At 45.9% G+C, this 17,661-nt stretch overlaps 1 protein-coding gene across 5 annotated transcripts in view; it reads left to right on the plus strand.

Annotated features, from left to right (window-relative positions):
- Positions 1 to 17,661, plus strand: part of aplf (aprataxin and PNKP like factor) — a 115,868-nt gene that overhangs the window by 25,072 nt on the left and 73,135 nt on the right. For all 5 annotated transcript variants that reach the window (XM_085981633.1, XM_085981636.1, XM_085981632.1 and 2 more), the window contains 2 exons: positions 13,030 to 13,190; positions 16,666 to 16,879. In XM_085981633.1, the coding sequence (XP_085837759.1) occupies positions 13,030 to 13,190; positions 16,666 to 16,879 (375 nt within the window). The remainder of the gene's footprint in view (positions 1 to 13,029; positions 13,191 to 16,665; positions 16,880 to 17,661) is intronic.

Below are 17,661 nucleotides of genomic sequence, written 5' to 3' on the forward strand. Positions count from 1 at the left end.
TGGGCCTGGAACATGTCTGCCACAGAAGTCTGGCGCAGGATGAAGGCATCGTGGCTGCTGCCTGGAAAGCGGGCATTGACAGCTACGATGAGCTGCCTGTGGTCACACACCAGCTGAACGTTGAGCGAATGGTAGCCCTTCCGGTTGCGGTAATCCTCGGCATTCTCCAGAGGTGCCCGCAAAGCCACATGCGTGCAGTCAATGGCGCCCTGCACCATGGGGAAGCCTGTGAATGCTGCAAAGCCCATTGCACGCTGTTGCTGTTTGACAAGGGCCATGGCGAAGGAGATGAACTGACGTCTCCTTTTGAAAAGGGCATTGGTCACCTGGCAGATGCAACAATGCACGGTGAACTGGGAGATGTTGGAAATGTCCCCAGTAGCGGATTGGAAGGAGCCGGTGGCATAGAAGTTGAGAGCCACCGTCACCTTCACTGCCACCGACAGAGACGTCCTGCTCCTCAGATGTGGCTGCAGATCACCGCCAAGCAGGTGGCAGATCTCGGTGACCACCTCCCTTCGGAATCGCAGCCTCCGAACACACTGCTCGTCAGACATGTTCAGATAGGAGAACTGCTGGCGGTATACCCTGGGTGGGTAAGGCCTCCTTTCCCGACGCCTGTTGCCCCCTCTCCGTCTAGCCAGGACTGCCACTCTCTCACGGCGTCTGTGAGCCCTTTGGATGCAATGGAGAAAGCCAGCGTTTGCACCCATTGCAGCCCCCATTATATGTTAGCAAACAATGAGATGTCAATGAAGGCAAAGACAAGTGGAAAGCTGTGGCCTGAAGCCACAAGTACTGATAGAACGGATTCTTTTACCCTCAGTCTGGTTCAGTAATCACTGAGTCGAATGCAACTGGAGAATTCAAACGATTTATTTTCCGCGGAGTCTTACTCTGAAATGTCGGCACCGACTCCTGCAAGAGTCTGACGAACCCAACAGAGCAAGCAATTTGTCATACAGTGTGCTACATTATTATACTTGCATTTGAGAAGACATTAACACCTCGTATATTCCTGCACCAATCCTGAGCTGTGCGCGTATACATTTAATTTGATTTCCTGGCCTGGCAGTTTGAAATAAAGAAGTCACATTTAACTGAATGGGTTACAGCTAAGTGAACATCCTGGTAATGTGTTCATGATCACCTAAACATTATGGTAATGCGTTTGCAATCATGGTAATGCGTTTTCTGATCGCCTATTGTCTGTATAACCTCTGCACGCTGCCTTACATTGTTTCTATCAGCAAGGTGTGACATTGTGGGCGCCAGCCATATTAGCAGCCAAAGATCAGTTTAGCCTTTTTATTTTACTTCTTGCTGCCTTCACAGTTTCTTGTTTCTATTTCCTCGACCTTGGTATTCTCATTCCCTCCTTTTATCATTCTATGATAACCAACCGTTATTCGGTTACGTCTATTTTATTCAGTCGATCAAATTCTTTATTATCATCGTACTTTACTTCCTTCATTTCACATTCATTGGTCGGTCTTACCATTAACATCTTTGGGCTACCTATTTTCTCCAAAGCTAGCTGCATTCTTCCTAGCACACATTTCATGATTGCTAGTCCAATAAAAATACAGGCGATTGCAACTACTAGGTACATAGCCATATTTATCAACCAGTCATACCATCCTCCAAATCCCCAGTCTCCCCAGTTACTTGCTTCCTTCATATTATCCATTTGTTCCCTTATCTTAGTGATAAAGCAGGTGATGTTCTCTGTCTGGTCTCGGACTCCCATAAGGCATTTACCTTTTACTATTGCACAGACACCACCTTCTCGGGCCAGCAGGTAGTCTAGGGCATATCTGTTTTGCATAGTGAATAACCTGAGTTCCGACAATTCTTTAGTAACTGCGTCGAGGGCCCCCATGGTAGCATTACCCAGGATGGTGAGGCCACAGATAAGGTAGTTCCGGTTATTGGCGGCCAGATAGGCTCCAATATAGCCTATAGAGAACAGGCCAGCAAATCCATATCCTATAGAGGTTCTGTGTCCTCCTAGGGATTCAGGATCTTTCCACTTGGAGCAAAACTCTTTCGAGGCTGCCCTGACTACTATTTTTCGGTGGGATGTCCATTGGGAGGGGCAGGGTACTGTGGTAGGGGTTAAGGTAGCGATGGCTACCATCCGGGGAGTGGTATCTATTACCATGTAATTAGTAGCTCTTCCTTGGCTCAAGAAAAAGTAGCCTGGTTTGGTATATATCACGGATATGTGTTTCTGCCTTGTGCTTAAATGGCTCGGGGGAAGGAAATAGTCAAAACCTTGGATCTCACGAGTATCAGTAAGCTGGGTATTAGCTATTTTTACTAGCATAAAGGTTTCCCCCCCTACCTTCAGAGTTGTCCCATCCCCTTCTCCACATAAAACTTGCACTCCTTCGGTTATTGACACACATGCGGATTGCTCACATGTGCAGCTACCGGTGTCTGGTCCTATCATACACTGATGGTGGAGGCAGCGTGTCACCAAGCAGGTGTAGTTCTGCTTAACCCATACTGACCTACAACCATAGCCCGTCCCATTCCAACAATTCTCATAGCCACCAGGGTTCCTGCTTAGTTTCAGGCAATTGGCGGGCAGGGTTAAGGTATAGGGTATTGTTATATTGGTTGTGGGAGGGAGAAGGTGAGCATCTAAAAGAAAGTCCGGGGGAACAATAACCGGGGTTGGGGCAAACACCCCCTCAACAGATATCAGGGGCGGATAACAAACAATTGACTCTGGTGAGTATAGGGCTGCGTGAGTCTGGAGGAATAGGTTGCCCGTCGGGGTTTCTTCAGGGAAAGTGTGTTGGAGACCTCGTTCATGTCTCTTTGTGAGGATACCTTCTATCCTCGAATAGTCGAAGCTGCTCATAGGGGGCAGTCCATTTCTTTTCTTTTCCTTTCCTGGTTGGACTTCGGATAACAGCTTTGTCCTTTGGTATCGGTAGTTCTGTTGCATGGTCCTGCAGTAACAGACTTGGTCACCTGGCGTCGACAGACGTAATCAAATTTACACTTGGTCCAATGGCATGGCAATGTTCCTCTGTGTATGTATCTCAGCATTAGCGAGCGGTGGGGCTGTCTAATAAGCCCAATGTAGGTGTCCCAGTTGATCACGTTCCATTTCCCGAACCCGCCTGGGTTATCATCATTGCACCGAAGCACGTCTCCGTGGCATAGGTGGTGTACCCGCTTGGGTTGGTTCTGCCGGCATGTTCTCCTTCTGGGCTGTTGAGTTATTCCAAGGGTGATCAGGACACTGATAGAGAGGATCCACAGCGACGTCTGCATGGCTGGTCGGCGCGGCACGTCTGTTTAGGGAGAGATTTCTTGGAAGCAAGAGAGGTTAGCATTCTTTAAGTTTCAGGCATAGCATTACTGACAATTTTACAGTGGTGGAGGTGAACCCAAGCACTCTTTCCCTCTACTTTGGCAGCAGTTGGGGTGGTGAGTAGGACTTGATCGGGTCCTTCCCAACGAGGTTCCAATCCTTTTCGCGTCCAATTCTTGATTAATACATACGCTCCGGGCTCGACCTGGGACGAACTAACTATAGGAGGGAGGTCGATGTAAGCAGCGCGTACCCGGGAGTGCAAACTTTTCAATGCCCTGGTTAACGACAAAATATAGTTAGTCATTTCTGCCGTCATGTGGTGAAAGTGGACAGTCTTTGGGACTTCCTGGTTCCACGGGGTTTTGAGAGGTCTGCCATATATGATTTCAGCAGGGCTTAATCTTGCTGCACCAGCCGGGGTAGTGCGTATTTGGAACAAGGCCACGGGGAGTAGTTTGAGCCATGTAGTTCCCGTCTCGGCCTGTAATTTGGCAAGTTTATTTTTCAAGGTCTGATTAGCCCGCTCGACCAGTCCGGCGGCCTGTGGCCTGTAGGCACAATGTAGCTGCTGTTGGATGCCCAGTGCAGAACTCCTTGTTTACCAGACCCACGAAGTGAGGGCCGTTGTCTGAACTTAATCGGTTTGGAATTCCGTACCTTGGAATAATTTCTCTCATTAAAACTTTTACAGCAGTGGAGGCTTTGTTATCCGTAGTCGGGTAGGCCTCAATCCACTTACTAAATACATCAACAATAACCAGTACATATTTATAACACTGACACCTTTCTAATTCAATGTAGTCCATCTGGAGGGTCTCAAAGGGACCCGTAGGTAACGGCGTCTTACCCGTTTCACAAGGTATGCCTTTTCCCGGGTTATGCTGCTGACAAATGAGGCAGCGACTGCTAATACCTTCAGCGCTTGTAATCTAGGATGCCACCATGTAGCTAATAACGTGTCACTAGTTGCTCTGGCACCACAATGAGTTGCAAAGTGTATACATTCAATAACCCATAATGCTAGCTCATCTGACATACAAGTTTGCTCGGCAGGGGTGACCCATAATTTAGACACACAATCATATGTACAACCGAGCTGTTTCCACAGTCCCTTATCACAGTCAGGAGCGTCCTCCTGTAACTTAATGACGTCTTGGATGGTTGGCATTGGCTTTTCCGAGGGAGACTTGCTTTTATTTGAGCTTTTAGTCTGGCTCATCATTCTAGGCACAACCACTCGTTGTTCCTGGGACGCTTCCCTAGCTCCCTGGTCAGCGCATCTATTCCCTATATCTACTGGGGTTTGTCCTGCTGTGTGTGCGGAGCACTTTATCACGGAGATCTGTTTTGGTAGCATGAGGGCTTGTAGCAAATCAGATACTAATTTCTGATGGGATATCTGTGTTCCTGCAGAGGTTAGGAACCCTCTGTTTTTCCATAATTGTCTGAAATCATGAACCACTCCGAAGGCATATCTCGAGTCTGTATAAACGTTAACCTTTAAGTCCTTCCCTAAGATACAAGCTCGTATTAATGCGAACAGTTCTGCTTGTTGGGCGGAATACGGAAACTCAAAGGCAGCAGACTCCAAAGTATTACTGTCCTGATCTACGATTGCATATCCAGAAAGTCTTTTCCCAAGGGGACTGACGGACGCACTTCCATCTACATACATGGTTGTGTCAGGACTCTGCATTGGGGCATCAGATAGATCCTCCCTGATGGAGGTATCTTCCTTGATTAAAAATAGACAATCATGTCCTGGGTCTGTTTGTTCGAGGGGTGGTTCTGTGAGAAAACATGCTGGGTTGATAGTAGTACAATGCTTAAATTGCAGTTTAGGATTATTCAACAGGTATATCTCGTACTTATTTTGTCGGGCCATAGTGAGGTGCTGAGTTTGTAATTGGCCTAATAGTGCAGTTACCAAGTGCGAACTGTATACAGTAATATCTTGTTGCAAAGTTAGGTTGGCAGCCGATTGTAGGCTATTATAGATGGCGGTCAGAATCTGGGTGCATACGGGATGCCCTAGCGCTACCGGATCTAACTTTGAGGAGTAGTAAGCCACCGGCCTATGCTTGTCCCCATGTTTTTGCGTTAGGACAGCAGTCGAACAATCAGTGAGGATAGTGCAGTATAGCTGGAAGGGCCTGTCATACAGGGGTCTCCCCAGTGCTGGGGCTTGTGACAATGCTTCTTTTAGGTTTTCAAACGCTCTTATGGCGACAGGGTCTAGCTGAAACTCGCCCTCCATACTGGTGTATGGTGTTAGTCGTTTGGTTTCTAGAGCGATGTTGGGTATCCATTGTCTACAGTAGTTTACCATCCCCATCCATTGCCTCACTTGTTTTGCACTACGGGGTACGGGGAACTGACAGATTGGCTCAATCCTGCTTCTCTCTAGACTCCGCTCGGTTGCTGAGAGCATGAAGCCGAGGAATTTAACTTTCTGTTGGGCCACTCGTACCTTTGAGAGACTACGTACCCGAGTGAGAATAGGTGATTAAGCAACTGGGCGGTGTCTTCCCGGTTACTTTGTTCGTCAGGGCTAGCTATTAGCAAATCGTCCACGTACTGGACCAGAGCAGAACCATGTTTCAAGGTCAAAGTCTGCAACTGTCCTTGTAGGCACCTAGAGAATAATGTTGGAGAGTTTACAAAACCTTGCGGCAGTCGGGTCCACGTATATTGTTGTCCATTATAAGTAAAAGCAAAGAGGTACTGGCTTGTCGGTTCCAGTGGCAAGGCGAAGAAGGCGTGCTGGAGATCGACTACTGCAAAGATTTTCGCTTGTGCAGGGACCTGGGCCAGAATGTGAGCTGGATTAGGTACTAGTGCATGAAGCGGTTGTACAATAGCATTGATAGATCGTAAGTCCTGTACTAATCTGTACTGGTTTGGCTTTCCTGATTTTGGAACTGCAAGTATGGGCGTGTTGCACGGGGACTGACATTTAATCAGGATTCCTTGTGTCAGTAGTCCCGTGATCAGTTTATCAATGCTGGGTATCGCTTGTTGTTTCAGCGGATACTGTCGTATGGAGGGTAGTACAACATTTTCCTGTAGGGCGATTTGGATGGGAGTTATTTTAACGCATCCTACCTGTGTGGGGTCTTCTGCCCACACTTGCGGATTGACGTATTCCGGTACCTCATTCCCAACGTGGTGGTGCAACTGTGTCAAGACTACCTTTGGCTCTTGGTATAACAGGATAGCTCGACCGCCTGACAGGGCCTGCTCCTGCCGGTCATTTGGGTTAGCTTGTTCAACTGCCTGTTTTACCATGGGTCCCAGATCTTTCGCACGGTAGGGGGAGTTCACTTCCCGGGTGATGTGTGGGGCTACAGTTAGGGGTTGCTTCCACAATTCCGAGGGAACCTCAACATATTCTGCTTTCCCCTCCGGTCCCATAACTATGGCTCGGAGAACAACATCCCACTCAGTCCCTTCATAAGCTTGGTAAAAATTCTCCAACTCCTTATCTTTCCCACTTCGATCATAAGCTAGGGTTACATGAGATGGGGGTTCATCTTTTAAGTCCAGAGTCCACCATTGTGGGGTGATAGAGACGTAACATTGTCTTTTAGGGGCCCATGGTTTTACAGTTATTCCTTCGTTCCCACACTCAAGTCTTAGTTGAAATGCACATAACAGGTCTCTGGCCATGAGATTGCAATCCAGCCCATTTGTGATCACGAATTGGTGTTTCACAGACTCATTTTGAAATGCTACTTCAACTGGTTCTGATATCGGGTACTGGCACACTTGTCCTTGGAATCCGGACAGGCTTTGTGTCTCCCCGGATTTAGGGAGATTGAGCTCTGATCGGACAGATGACATAGCAGCTCCGGTGTCTACCAGAAACGTATGTCGGCTCCCTTCAATCAGCAGGGATAGAACGGGCTCCTTGTCCGACTGGAACCCGTTCGCCACGAGGTTGGCTAGTCAGTACTGGGGAAACGGATTATTCTGGGAGAAGTCTGTATATCTTCCTCGTCCCCGATTTCCCTGCCAACCTCCCTGTTGTCCTTGCATGTGGCCCCCTCTTCCTTGTCTTCGGGAGGGACATTCCCTGCTCCAGTGGCCTTGCTGACCACAGTTGAAACAGGTACCTGACCCTGCTTGCCTCCCTCCTCTTCCTCTATCACCGAAATTTTGTCTTGGGGGAGCGTAGGGTGGGCCATAATTAGGGACGGTTGGTCCGTTGGGATGGCTGGTATCTCTGTACCCTTGTCTATCAACCCACCCTGGGACGCAGTACTGGGGCTCCGTCTGATATCCTATCACATCTTGGGTGGGCTTTGGCTCTTCCTTTTTTATCACATACTCAGTCTTGACCTTGACCTGGGGCTGACTCTCCTGACTCTTACTCTCTTTCCAATAATATTTCACTGCCCTGGCCATCTGGCTGGGACTATTCTCTGACCAGTCCATATTGTTAGTCTTAATTGCTTCAGACACCGAGGTTGGTAGACAATTTATCAGGATAGCACAGTATTGCGGCGAGTTTGCTCCGTTACGGTAATTAGCATCTCCTGACTGACTCCGATATACCTCAGAGAATCTCTCTAGGAATTCCTCTGCTCCCTCGCCCTTTCGTGGTTTAGTATCTAACACCTTGGATATATCAATGGGTTTCTGTAGGGTGGTGGTTAAGGCAGTGAGTATGGCGCGTTCACGAGCAGCACTCTGTGCGTTTTGAGCCTCTAATGTGGCATGGTCCTCAAAGCCTAGGTTAACCAAAAACCTTGCATGTTTGGCGGGATTCAAGATCTGCTGTACTAACGCCCATAAGTCTCTTGATTCAGCATTATAGACGAGTATAGTAGTCCGGAGGAATTCTACAAACAAGGTGGGGGATTTCTTCCTATCTGGCATCCCGGCTAAGATAGCCATTATCTCGTTAGGTTTCCAGGGGTAGAAGATACCTATGGTCCGGGGGTTATCGGCGACCACTGGAATATTTGCGTTAAAGGCAGGGTTAGGCATTTGTCTCACCGGCAACTGCCGGGGTGTCGGTTTATGTCTGGCGGGTCTCGGTATCAGATTCTGATTCCAGGGATGACAAGTCGTCTCCTGAATCTCCACTGTCAATGTCACTATGGTCCCGGCACTCTAAAAAGGACCTTAAAGCCTTGAGGGTACTCTGGCTCTGACTCTCTAGTCTCTGACTTTGAATCATCTGCCTTTGATTTCTCCGTTTTCGTGACCTTGATGGACTGGGTTGGGGTGGGGAGGGTGTCGTCGGGGGCCGATTATTCTTAGTCCTGAGTCGGGTGTAAAAGGCAACAGGGTCGGTATACTGGGGACCCGGTTGTTGGTCTCCCATCTGGACCGGCGGGGGATTATTTACTTGAACCGTGACTGACGGCGGCGGGGAAACGGCACTGGCAGATACTTGAGGTGTCGGCGCGGGGGTTTGTGCAGCTGGTGCGGGTGCCACCGGGGGATAAATGTTAACGTACGGGGGGAGAGCGTGGGGAACAACCTGAGCCCTGTGATTCCATTCGTCCAAATCATCATCACCATCTCCCTCTGTCAAGGCAAGACCAACCATTGGATTACGTAATCCACTCTTATCAGCCTTTCCAGGCTCGCTCGTGGTCTTTTCAGACTCCTGTTTTGAGCGTTTCTCATGAGCGCATTCCTTTTTCAATACCTCTACTGATTTGACTACCCCTCCTCCGGTAAGTGCTATTCCTAATTTTAAGGCATTATCCTGCCAACTTGCTAACAAGGAAGTTTCTTTCAGTTCCTGACAGTACTGCCTCCATAGGACAATTAGTTCTTTGGCTGTGGTACCCCTGTTACTTTTCCAAATTAGTTCTTGAGCCTTTTTAGCGGCATCTAGATTCTTTGTTCCTCCTAGTGGCCATTGATCACTTCCTAATTTCTTATTCAATCCTCCCGACAACTGTCTAAGTTGCTTTGCTTTGTCAGGATGTTGTTCACAAAGGGTCTGTAAGGTGCTACCCGATTCAGTCGTGGTATCTAAACAGTTGCCCATCTTACTCCCCTTGTGAACTTTACACAGTCGCGTTTTAAACTTGTTCCGAGCCTAGGCGGGCCAAGTGATATACGAGGTCGACGCTCTTTACCTGACACAAGTGCTTATTTCTAAGTTTACACAGTTCCTAGTTATTCCCTCAGTACGTATACTGACCCTCAGTGATATCCGATCACTGACCCTCAGTGATATCCGATCACTGACCTAATCACCTATCCCTTCCAGTATTCGCCAGACTGACCTGGATCTCGGCGGGACACCACACGGGAGTTAGCGATTGGCCGACTCGTCGTCAGACTGGCGGAATCAGAGGAAAACCGAGGTAGTACAAGAAACTACTTACATCGGGGGCCCATTTCCTCTCTCCACGTCCGAGACGATTCAACTCTTAGTTCGCGAACTCTCGGTGACTGTCCGTTGAGATCCCACTTCTGACACCAAATGATAGAACGGATTCTTTTACCCTCAGTCTGGTTCAGTAATCACTGAGTCGAATGCAACTGGAGAATTCAAACGATTTATTTTCCGCGGAGTCTTACTCTGAAATGTCGGCACCGACTCCTGCAAGAGTCTGACGAACCCAACAGAGCAAGCAATTTGTCATACAGTGTGCTACATTATTATACTTGCATTTGAGAAGACATTAACACCTCGTATATTCCTGCACCAATCCTGAGCTGTGCACGTATACTTTTAATTTGATTTCCTGGCCTGGCAGTTTGAAATAAAGAAGTCACATTTAACTGAATGGGTTACAGCTAAGTGAACATCCTGGTAATGTGTTCATGATCACCTAAACATTATGGTAATGCGTTTTCTGATCGCCTATTGTCTGTATAACTTCTGCACGCTGCCTTACATTGTTTCTATCAGCAAGGTGTGACATTGTGGGCGCCAGCCATATTAGCAGCCAAAGATCAGTTTAGCCTTTTTATTTTACTTCTTGCTGCCTTCACAGTTTCTTGTTTCTATTTCCTCGACCTTGGTATTCTCAGTACCTGTCCGAGTGTTGAGCCAAAGCAGAAAGCTCTCTACCTTGGTCTCTCTGCAAAGATCCGTCTCTCAAAAAGGAGTGCTGCCAAATGGCAGCCTTTTCTACTGCAGGAGGTGTGCCCTTTAATTTGCGCCCCCCGCGCCCCGCTTCGACTGAGAACCGTTCCCCTCTACCAGTTGCTAGGGGCGCCAGGCGCACAATAGGGCGTCACGACTGAATTTCCGGTTTGGGGCGCACAAAGGGCGTTGCACGAGGAAATGACGTCAGGATCTGCGCGCGCAGCTGAGCGCGCGCAAAGACTTTGCGCCGCCGCTAAATCGTGAGTGAAGTTGGGGAGAGGCGCAGATCGCGCTGCGCCCGGCCGCTAGTCGCCTAGCGCCCAACATCTCCTCCTCCTAAGGCGCTACCGGCTGGCGCAAGCAACTGAATTTCTAGGCCTTAAAGTTTTAAAAAAAGGGTTTCTCTGATTTTACTGTTCAAAGTGTCTACTTGGCAGCAATTAGGTAGAAAGGGCTGACCACATGAGCTGAACATAAACCCCAAGTGATCTGAGTTAAACCTTTTTGGGGCTTATTTACAGAAGTGCTAATTCAAACCATTTTATTTTGGCACCGGTTGCTTTTTATTTTTTAGCAGAGTCACAGATTTGCAGGTCCTGGGTGAGGCTTTCCGTTCGTGTGCTTGCTAGCTTTTCGATACTTTTCCTGCGTGTTAAAATAAAAGGGAGGGAAATCGCAGCCTGGTCAGCACGTCAGTGGAAAACCCCAGTCCCTGCGTCCGGTCATCTGTTCCTACCATGAATGGTAGCTGGTGTGCTAGTGTCTGCAAACATTACAGTAAAAGTAGGAGCTGTTTAAATTTATACTTGCTTTGATTTTCAATGTCTTTAATCCAATGTTTTGAGGTAGGTAGGGTGACGATGGAAAGGACATTCATGGGGACCGCTGTTCCCAGTTGGTGAAAGATTTTTTTAAAGAATATGCTCGCTGGCATTGTCCAGAGAGAGAAAGAAAAAAAGACTTGCATTTATATAGCGCCTTTCACAAACTCGGGACGTCCCAAAGCGCTTTGTAGTACTTTTGACGCACTTTTTAAAGTGTAGTCACTATTGTAATGTAGGAAATAGCAGCAGCCAATTTGCACACAGCAAGCTCCCACAAACAGCAATGTGATCATGACCAGATCATCTGTTTTAGTGATGTTGGTTGAGGGATAAATATTGGCCAGGACATGGGGGAGAACTCCCCTGGTCTTTGAAATAGTGCCATGGGATCTTTTACGTCCACCTGAGAGAGCAGACGGGCCTCTGTTTAACGGCTCATCTGAAAGATGGCACCTCTGACAGTGCAGCACTCCCTCAGCACTGCACTGGAGTGTCAGCCTAGATTTTTGTGCTCAAGTCTCTGGAGTGGGACTTGAACCCACAACCTTCTGACTCAAGAGGCGAGAGTGCTACCACTGAGCCATGGCTGAGTACGTAGTAAACTATATAAGCTGTAATTGATAAAACATAAGAGTATGATTTATTGTGAAGAATTTTGTTCTTGGGTACAATAAGAGTGAGATCCCATCATGGTATAAGTCTTGGTGGTTGCATTCAGTTGAGATTAGAATAATTTTAGCTGAATTTGCAATATCAATATTTTTCTTATTGCAGCAACATTTTCAGTTTGTACACTTGGGTTATTACCAGTGTGATATGTTTGCTACATTTTTCCTCATTGCCTTATACTTGAACAAACTTTTCTTCTATTTTAATGATGGACTTTGGAGAAAAGGGCAAGTTAGAGATAGGGTGGCAATTTGCAAAGATGGGAGTCAAGGGTGGGCTTTTCAAGGATGGGTGATGGCAGTTTAGAATGGCATGATTGATGAGAGGGAAAGGCTGACAATGTTGGAAAGCATGAGGCCAAGAAAGAGATATTGGGTAGTCCGGAGCTGGACTGGAAGGGGCTCAACGGAGCAGATGCGAACTTCATGGAGGATCTGGGTGTGGTAAGGTCTAGGGGAGATGAGGGGGAAACAGCAGAGTGAAGAGGTGAGGTGGCGTTGGATTGAGGGAGGTGGGAAACGGTGGTAGAGGTGGCTGAGTGGATGGCCACAGTTCTGGCAACAAAGACATCAAAGAATGTATTGATATTCAATTTATAAGTGAAATTAGCATTAGGTATTCATACTACCCTGATTCAAGTCCTTACAATCCTTGTCAAAACTAAGGGAAGAGGTCAGTATTTTTACAGTGGGATCTCCATTATCTGTGATCCAATTGCTTATCTTCCCAATTATCTGGCACAATTTTCCCAGGCTAACCTTGCTTGAGATATTAGTCTGCTAATGCCAATCTCTCCCAGTCAGATACAAATCAAGCTTATAGCCCAAGAAATATTACATCCAATTTATTGTTATTTTTGTATTGTACGTGTCTTCATTCCCATACCAATGCGTCATATAATTAAAACCAAAGTTTGGGGACTATTAATTATCTGTCTATCAATTATCCACCATTCCATTGTGGGGAATAATGAAGAAGTAATTGTATTCTGAAATCTAATTAAAGTAAATAATTCTGCACCCCTTATTTGACCAGTTGCTATTGTTATGATGTCACTTTGCATCAGATGTAAACCTGATTGCAGTCAGTAGCTTTATTAATACTAATTTGTTGGTCATCTCTCTTGTTCTTTGTTCCAGTTACACACTAATCCATGCTTCCATCAGTCCTCAAGTGGAGACCAGCTTCTGCCCCTGGAGAAAGATAAATGGCACTGGCTGTACCCAGGAGACTGTTTTTCTCTGCTGCCAGACAAATATATATATAAAGTCATCTCTTCCAGCCTTGACCAGACTTTAAGGTGACTGATTCTTTAATTCAGAAGCAAATAAACAATAATCACCTCTGTGTTGTGGATTCATTCGACATTAATGGGATGATGTTTTCAAGGATAATGTAACCTTGTTACTTCTCTAATTTTTGGCTTCACATTCCAAAACTTATAAAGATTAGAAAAGTAGTTTTGATGAACGTGCTATCGTAGGACTATCATGGGACTAAGCACGACTGCACGTGCACGACTGGGTGACTTGCCCCCTCTGTGTTGTAGGTCTCTATGATAGTATGGCATTGCAGCTAAGTTCAGGTAGATATATAATAAATGCAAGTTATGTTGAATAGTTTTGATCTTAAGCTACTTTTATGTGAGAATTGACTGATGCTGTTTGCTTTGCAGTTGCTAATTTCACATGCAGATCTTTGTAAGTGTTAATGATTCACAACAAATGTGTGGCTAACTGCTTTAAATTGTACACCATATACCATGCAAGTGCGAGTGCAAAATATACAGCTGGGAAAATTGGAGAGATGTATGCAACATTGAGTCTTTCAAACAGCAACCATATAGGGGGCAAACCCTGGGGAGGCGGGTTTGGAGGCGGGACTGCCTGGAAAATGGCAGTAACCTGCCTCTGTGCCATCTTCCCAGGAGGCAGGTCCCTGACCCGCGCCGGGTCCCGTCTCCTGGAGGCGGGAACGGGATTACATCCACTTAACTGCCTGTTAACAGGTAGTTAACAGGCAGATAGGAGGATTATCCCCATTTTTCCAGCAGAGATGCGGGCTTCCCGATGTCAGGAAACCCCTCCAGGGTCACCGAGATGAGCAATGGGTCTGCGGGGGTCGGAGGGGTCCAAAAGTGCGCTGTGGAGGTGAGTGATGGGTGCAAGTGTGGAGAGCTAAGTATGAGAGGTGAGTGAAAAGTGATAGAAAAAGTTTCCTTACATTTGTTTCTTCCTGCAGGCTTCAATCGTTGGGGATGTGGAGGCTCCGGCATCGCAATGGCAGAGATGACAGAATGGCTGCTGCATTCTCCGATGCAATAGCCATCTGCTTTCTGCTCACAAAAAGGTTTGGTGAGCCTTGAGTACAAGAACTCACCAAACAACAGAGAATGTCAGTGTTTGACAGCTTCTCAAAGCTGTCAAACGATGACAGTTCTGACAGATGAAACATCATACGCTGACGTTCTCTGTAACCGGCTTCCCCTTAATTGGCCTGCTAAGCCCACTGGGCGGGCTTAACTAGGTCAATCAAGGGAAAATAGCGTGGGTTGGACACAAGTCGATGGAGGCGGGACTAAAACCAACAAGCAGCAGTCCTGCCTCCATCGCGCCCCCATTGGCAAAATCACCCCCATGAGCTTCTCTTACTGAGTTATTGTATTATGGAGAATGTATTATGGAGAATTTCTTCTAGAGTTCTTGTGCATCAGCCCTTGAGATGTTCCATTTCATGTAGGGGATAAGCATTGCAGTAAGATTACAGTTTGTTATTTTGTAAAAGTAAACTTAGAATGTCTATGGAAAGTGTGATTTCTGGCCCAGAAATGTTTCCTTTCCTTCCCTTCCACCTCTTCCCATCCTCCACCCTTTTCCCTACCCTGCATCTACTGGTCCTAAGAGTTAGTGAAATATATTGAATGCACTGTTACGTGGATTTATTTTTTTTTTTAAGTAAAATTTGTGGAATCTATAACTTTGGTTACTGTAAAACCACCTTAATTTGAAAAACCTTTTTAAATGAAGTACAGAAATAACTTTTAGTAGTAAGCATAATCAATTATATGTTTAAAAAAAAAGACTTGCATTTCTATTGCACCTTTCACAACCTCAGGACGTCCCAAAGCATTTTAAAGCCAATAAAATACTTTTGAAGTGTAGTCACTGTTGTAATGTAGGAAACGCGACAGCCAATTTGCGCACAGCAAGCTCCCACAAACAGCAAGCTGATAATAGAGTCAAAGAGTTATACAGCACAGAAAGAGGCCCTTCGGCCCATCGTGTCTGCGCCGGCCATCAAGCCCTGTATTCTAATCCCATTTTCCAGCACTTGGTCCGCAGCCTTGTATGCTATGGCGTTTCAAGTGCTCATCTAAATGCTTCTTGAATGTTGTGAGGGTTCCTGCCTCTACCACCCTTTCAGGCAGTGAGTTCCAGATTCCAACCACACTCTGAGTGAAAAAGTTTTTCCTCAAATCCCCTCTAAACCTCCTGCCCCTTACCTTGAAACTATGCCCCCTGGTTATTGACCCCTCTACTAAGGGGAAAAGTTCCTTTCTATCTAACCTATCTATGCCCCTCATAATTTTGTACACCTCAATCAGGGTCCCCCCCCTCCGTCTTCTCTGCTCTAAGGAATACAACCCCAGCCTGTCCAGTCTCTCTTCATAGCTGAAGCGCTCCAGCCCAGGTAACATCCTGGTGAATCTCCTCTGCACCTTCTCCAATGCAATCACATCCCTCCTATAGTGTGGCGACCAGAACTGCACACAGTATTCCAGCTGTGGCCTAACTAGCGTTTTGTACAGTTCCATCATAACCTCCCTGCTCTTATATTCTATGCCTCGGCTAATGAAGGCAAGTATCCCATATGTCTTTTTAACAATGACCAAATAATCTGTTTTAGTGATGTTGATTGAGGGATAAATATTGGCCAAGACAACTGGGATAACTCTCCTGGTCATCTTCAAAATAGTGCCATGGGATCTTTTACGTCCACTTGAGAGGGCAGACGGTGCCTCTGTTTTAACATCTCATCCGAAACACAGCACCTCCGATAGCACTCTCTCAGCACTGCACTGGAGTGTCAGCCTAGATTTTTGTACTCTCTCTGGAGTGAACAGAACAGTGTCTCTGAATAAGTAGCACATGAAAACATTCAAAAACTACCTTGAGGAAATTAATAAATATCTGTAAACTTATACTGTAATAATTGGATATATAAGGCGAGAGATTTCTGTCTCGATAAAGGATCGATCATCTTGACTGAAACATCGTGATTTAGTGACTATGGGCTTACATCGGGGGGAAAGATTGGCAAACAAGGAGGGCTCGTCGAGTGAAGCCGCCGAAAGCGCACAAAACGGTACTTTGGTAATAGTAAGTTCCGGCTTTGACCCTCCAAACTCGAAAGTGAGTCTTTTGTGTTGTTTCTGGAAATCCTGTCCCAGGATTTGCTATTTATTATACTTACTAAACATGAATTATTTGTAAATCTATGAACGTGTTTTTCAAATGGGTTTCATCAGTACACATCAGTATTTTGTAATCAGGACCTTTTTTGTTGAACTGTTTAACTGGTCATGCCAATTTGAAAAGGAATTTAGTTTCACATGTTGCACAAAAACTTGAAATTGGCTAATATATTGGCAAGTAAAACCTTCAGTGAAAATTGAAATAGGAATTTTTATTAATGTGTACAAGGTATGTTTTTTATCTATTTAATTGAGGCAATGAAAATTTATTTATGCCATCTTTATAATTAATGCATTGCAGAAATAGTGATCTATCAAGTTTTGAAGATGTCACTGATGATCAGTCTAACTCTCCAGAGAATTTGCATATGGGTAAAGAGGAGGTCAATGAAGGCCCAAATATATCTTCTGGTTACACAGAAAAACCCACTACATCTTCCAGGACTGTGACAACAGATGATCATTCCAGAAAGCAATCCAGTGCATTTGAACCACATAGCAATTTGGACATCATGGTAAGAATTGTATAATTAACAAACTTTCTGTTAAAATTCTAAACCAGTTAATACTCTTTTATCCCCAGTCTAATACTATGCCTGCTGAGTAAGAGCATGTTTGGGACTTTGGAACCTTCTGGGATTCAGACTGAGGCTTTTAGAATTGATTGATAGTGACTGCTGTGGGTTTCGACTTAGTCCGCAGGAATTCAGTGTAAGCATATTAACCTTAGTGTTCAAATGCGTCATGTGGGGCGAAAAAAAGCTAGGTACAGTATCACCTGGGGGTTGAATGGACAAATTCACTCTGTATTGTGGTATTGAGTCAAACAGGCCAGGAGAATTGGAGGTACAATCTTTGGTTGGTGCTGAAGTAGACTATCTATCTTGGCTGGGTCTGTCACAACTGACCATGGCGCCCCAGGCCAGGGAGAAGTTAGATCGAGTCAGGGTTCTTAGTCCTGATTGCTATCTACTGATTTTCTGCTGGAAGTGCATGTGTGTGTGGATGGGATCAGCTGAAAACAGGACCAGCTCCACTTTTGAATTCCTGATGCCCAATGTCTGGGTTCGCACAAAAGGAATAGCCACTTGGGTGAAATCCATCAATTTATTTTTTTTAGAAGTTGTTACTAAATGGTTTTTGTTGCACCTGCAAATCTAAACCAATCAGTGACTTGCCTTTCACAAACTTATTGGCATGTTGTGCTGGATATATATTTCTCATAATTTCTAGATTAGTTTTGAATTGCTGTAGCCATGAGCACAGACACGGTGTGCTTCTTTCTGTGCTGTAAACT

This window comes from Somniosus microcephalus, chromosome 3, assembly GCF_052327205.1.
Source record: "Somniosus microcephalus isolate GS21.2 chromosome 3, FLI_Smic_1.0, whole genome shotgun sequence".
NCBI lineage: Eukaryota > Metazoa > Chordata > Chondrichthyes > Squaliformes > Somniosidae > Somniosus > Somniosus microcephalus.